At 31.1% G+C, this 3,715-nt stretch overlaps 1 protein-coding gene across 1 annotated transcript in view; it reads right to left on the bottom strand.

Moving 5' to 3' along the window:
- RBM27 (RNA binding motif protein 27) overlaps positions 1 to 3,715 on the bottom strand; it is a 100,351-nt gene that overhangs the window by 69,725 nt on the left and 26,911 nt on the right. Inside the window, exon 3 of the mRNA XM_045284723.1 lies at positions 1,615 to 1,742. Coding sequence (XP_045140658.1) covers positions 1,615 to 1,742 — 128 coding nt within the window. The remainder of the gene's footprint in view (positions 1 to 1,614; positions 1,743 to 3,715) is intronic.

Raw genomic sequence — 3,715 nt, forward strand, 5'->3', positions numbered from 1 at the left:
AAATGAAAGAAAGAAAGAAAGAAAGAAAGAAAGAAAGAAAGAAAGAAAGAAAGAAAGAAAGAAAGAGAAAGAAAATGTTCCTTGGGAGAAATATACAGGGGCTTATTTGAAAAGACTTTGAGACTATTAGTGGGCACAAGCTAGAAACAAGAGGTTTCCTTTGATCTTAATTAAAAATAGTCCCATTTTTTAAATATTGGATCAATTCAATCACACTAACATTTAAAATGCTTCAGAAATAACAATTAAATGCATTACAAGGTCCTTAGAATTTTGTACTAAGAGTTTAAAAAACATGCTCTTAAACAAAAAACATTGTCAGGTCAATTGAAAAATTGGAGTTTGGAAACTATATTACAGTATTGACATTTATATTATACTACTCATGGTGATGATTATACTAACTTATCTAAGAGAATATCCTTATTCTTAAGAAATATACAGTGAAGTGTTTAGGAATCAAAGGCCATAAAATATGTAATTACTCCCAAATGATTGAAGAAAAATGAGTGTGTGGGGACACACATAGAGCAAATGAAGCAAAATGTTCACAAGTCAATCTAGGTAGATGGTATATGAGCTTTTTTGGTACTACTTTCTCTATAGGCTTTAAATTATTTCTAAATAAAAGTTTTTTTTTAAGTCATGTTGTTTTCAAAATGATAAATAAAATTTGTAATACAGGTTTGTGTAACAATCAACATTCATGTGCCAAGCAATGAACTAGAAAATATATAAATAAATAAAATGTATAAGGGTTTCAGAAAGTTCATGGGAAATTTGGATTCAAATACAGACTTGTGGCTAAGATCAAGTATAGGAAATGTTGTGAAGTCCCCTCATACATGCAACCTCAGTTAATTCCCAATGAAACAAATACTTCTTTGATCCTCATTTTACTGGTGAAAAAGTGAGTTCAAGCTGCTATTCTAACTCAGGCAGCTTGATTTTAGAGCCCACAACCTTTTTTAATGATACTATATTGTAGGATTTACAGCCTTCGAAACCCTATCTAAAGTTACGATGAGTCAGAACAGACTTGATGGTAGTGGGTATTAGCACATTAAAAAGAATTACAAATGAGTTCTAAAAAATCTCGTTCTTGGTTCAAGAAATTAGTCTAGCATCCATAGTCCTATTTTTATACCTCTTTATGACATGTTTTCTTTTTCTTTCCACCGCCGATAGTGATTTTTAAATTACATTAACTACAAATCTTCTAAAAGTTTAAAAAAGTAAATGGTTTCCCTATTTACATCAAAATGTGCTATCTAATGATTTATTTTGAGGTTTCACCAATACTTATCTCCAGTCAAGCCCGTATCTTTAACTCCCCCTCACTTCATTCCTAAAAAGCACTGGATAAGATTCTTCAGAATCTCTCAATATTATTTCAACTATTTCTTGGATCTTTAAACATATTATATTAAATTCTTTCAACTTTAAAAAACCAAACAAACAAAGAAACTTTGATAAAGAATCTATACCAGACCCCAAACCCAGAAATTTCAATTGACAGTTAATTATATTTAAATAGCTCAATTTCTAACTCAAAAAGATGCTAATAATGATATATAAGAAGCCCCTAAAGACAAAAGGAAATTTTTGCATTACCTCTTCTTTAATTTCTTCTTTTTCTTGTACTTTTTCGTGTTTGGGCTCAGGTTTAACTGGTTCCAAAGATGGAAGGTAGTTCTTGGTATAGAGACTTTCAAAAAGTTTATCCACAAATCCTGAAGTTTCTAAGAATGAAAAAAAAAAGCATTTAAATGTCACAAAAACCAAAAAAACTAAAGTTTGAATAACACACTGTGGGAGTAACTGAGGAATATGGGCCATCTCTCACACTGCTGGTAAAACTGCAGGAGGAAAAGCCCCTAAGGAGGAAAAGCCTACTTTTGAGGTTTTTAGAAATCCTTCTGACATGGTTGTTCATATTCAAATGTATGCTCCATTATTTGTTGGAGCACAGGCTGCATTAGTGAAGACTATTAAGCATCACAAATTTCTATGAATAAGAGAGTAGTTAAATAAATTATGAAACAACCATACAATGGAATACACAGGGGAAAAAAGAATTAGCAGTGGTGATAGTACCAGATTTCAAAGCTACAGGGCTAAATATCTGTATTTTTTTATAGTTGCATAAAGAAACTTACAAAGAACTTAAAAACTGACAAATGTTTTGTGGAGTAGGGGAAAGAACAGATGAAGAGGTGAGAGAGACTTCAGAATTTATCTTTGTTTACCTTGTTTCATTACAATATATTCACTGCTATCTATTTTTAAAAGTTTAAATATTTTTGAACCAAAATGAGAGTGATGAAAAAAGTATCCTTTGTGTTTCACTTTTTGAAACTTTCCAGGACTAACTAAATGGAAAGATCAAGTGAATTTGCTAAATGTGTGTAAGTGTCAAGATTCATTACATCTAAATTTTCTTTGTTCTTATCCAAAGGATCAGATAAAAGCACAACACAGACTGCTTCAACTACAATTCGCTACAAGTTTTATATGTGTCATTTCTAGAATGTCAAATTATTTTCTGCAAGGAAAAAATATTTGTTATTATTTTTACAGTAAATATTTTTCATGATTGTAAAACTTCTCTTAACTGTTATCTATAACTTTCAGAAAATAATTTAAACAGGTCCTTAGAGTCTTTATGCTCAGAAACCTTTTCTTCATGATCTTCTGTATTTTTAAAACTTGTTTTTGGAATACAAATTACCTTTGTAATTTGAAGAGTTTGAGACAAAAGACAAAAAACAATATTAAGATATATCCAATATATATTATTAAGGGAAAAATAAGCGTATTATAAAGAGTATGTTCACATAGTGCTGCTTTAATACATAGTGTAAGATATAAATTTAGCACTACACCATTCAGTGACATGTGGATATTTAAAGTTTAAATTAAAATTTTAATCAATTCCTCAGTCTTATTAGGCACATTTCAAGTGCTTAATAACCACATGTGGCTAGTGACTGAATCAGCATAGCTATTGAAGCTACTCATCATGACAGAAAGCTCTATTAGATGTAGTAAGCTATAGAGAGATACACAAGTAGATAAACTAATTTTATCATTAGGGGGCAAATTTTTAATTCTCCTTTTTATTTTCCTTATGTGTTGCTTTTATTATTTTAAAGTTATGTTAAAAACCTTTAAGGCCTTAAAAAACGATGCCGAATAAGCACTTAACCTCTTAAATATTTTTTGCATTTTTGTTTTCCATTTGTTTTCATACCTCTATATTTCATATGACTCATCTTTAACAGAAACTAAGCAATGTAGATTAACACATTTAGAAAACACTGTGTTGGAAGAAGTGAAGAGTTGGGCTGCTAACCAAAAGGCCAACAGCCCAAGCCTCCCAGCCCTCCACAGGAGAAAAATGAAGCTGTTCGCTCCGATAACAATGGGCAGTTGTAGTCTGTCCTACAGGGTCATTACGAATCAGAACTGACTCAAAGGCAGTGTGTATGTTTGGGTGGGAGGGGGGAAATTCTATATTATTTAATTATTAGTATAAAAGAAGCCTTAAAAACACCCCCCCAACTATTAATTCTGTTAGATCGAGAAGTTATAATTATATTTTCTCTCCCAGTAGATATCAGTACTAAAGGCTATCTTCTCATCACTGACAGTAAGATCAACCCGTTAGGTGTGTATTATCCACATTCCTGAATATTTGCTCACAATAAAAGTT

This window comes from Echinops telfairi, unplaced genomic scaffold (genome assembly GCF_000313985.2).
Source record: "Echinops telfairi isolate 266 unplaced genomic scaffold, ASM31398v2 ScPeMD7_7469;HRSCAF=8507_0, whole genome shotgun sequence".
NCBI lineage: Eukaryota > Metazoa > Chordata > Mammalia > Afrosoricida > Tenrecidae > Echinops > Echinops telfairi.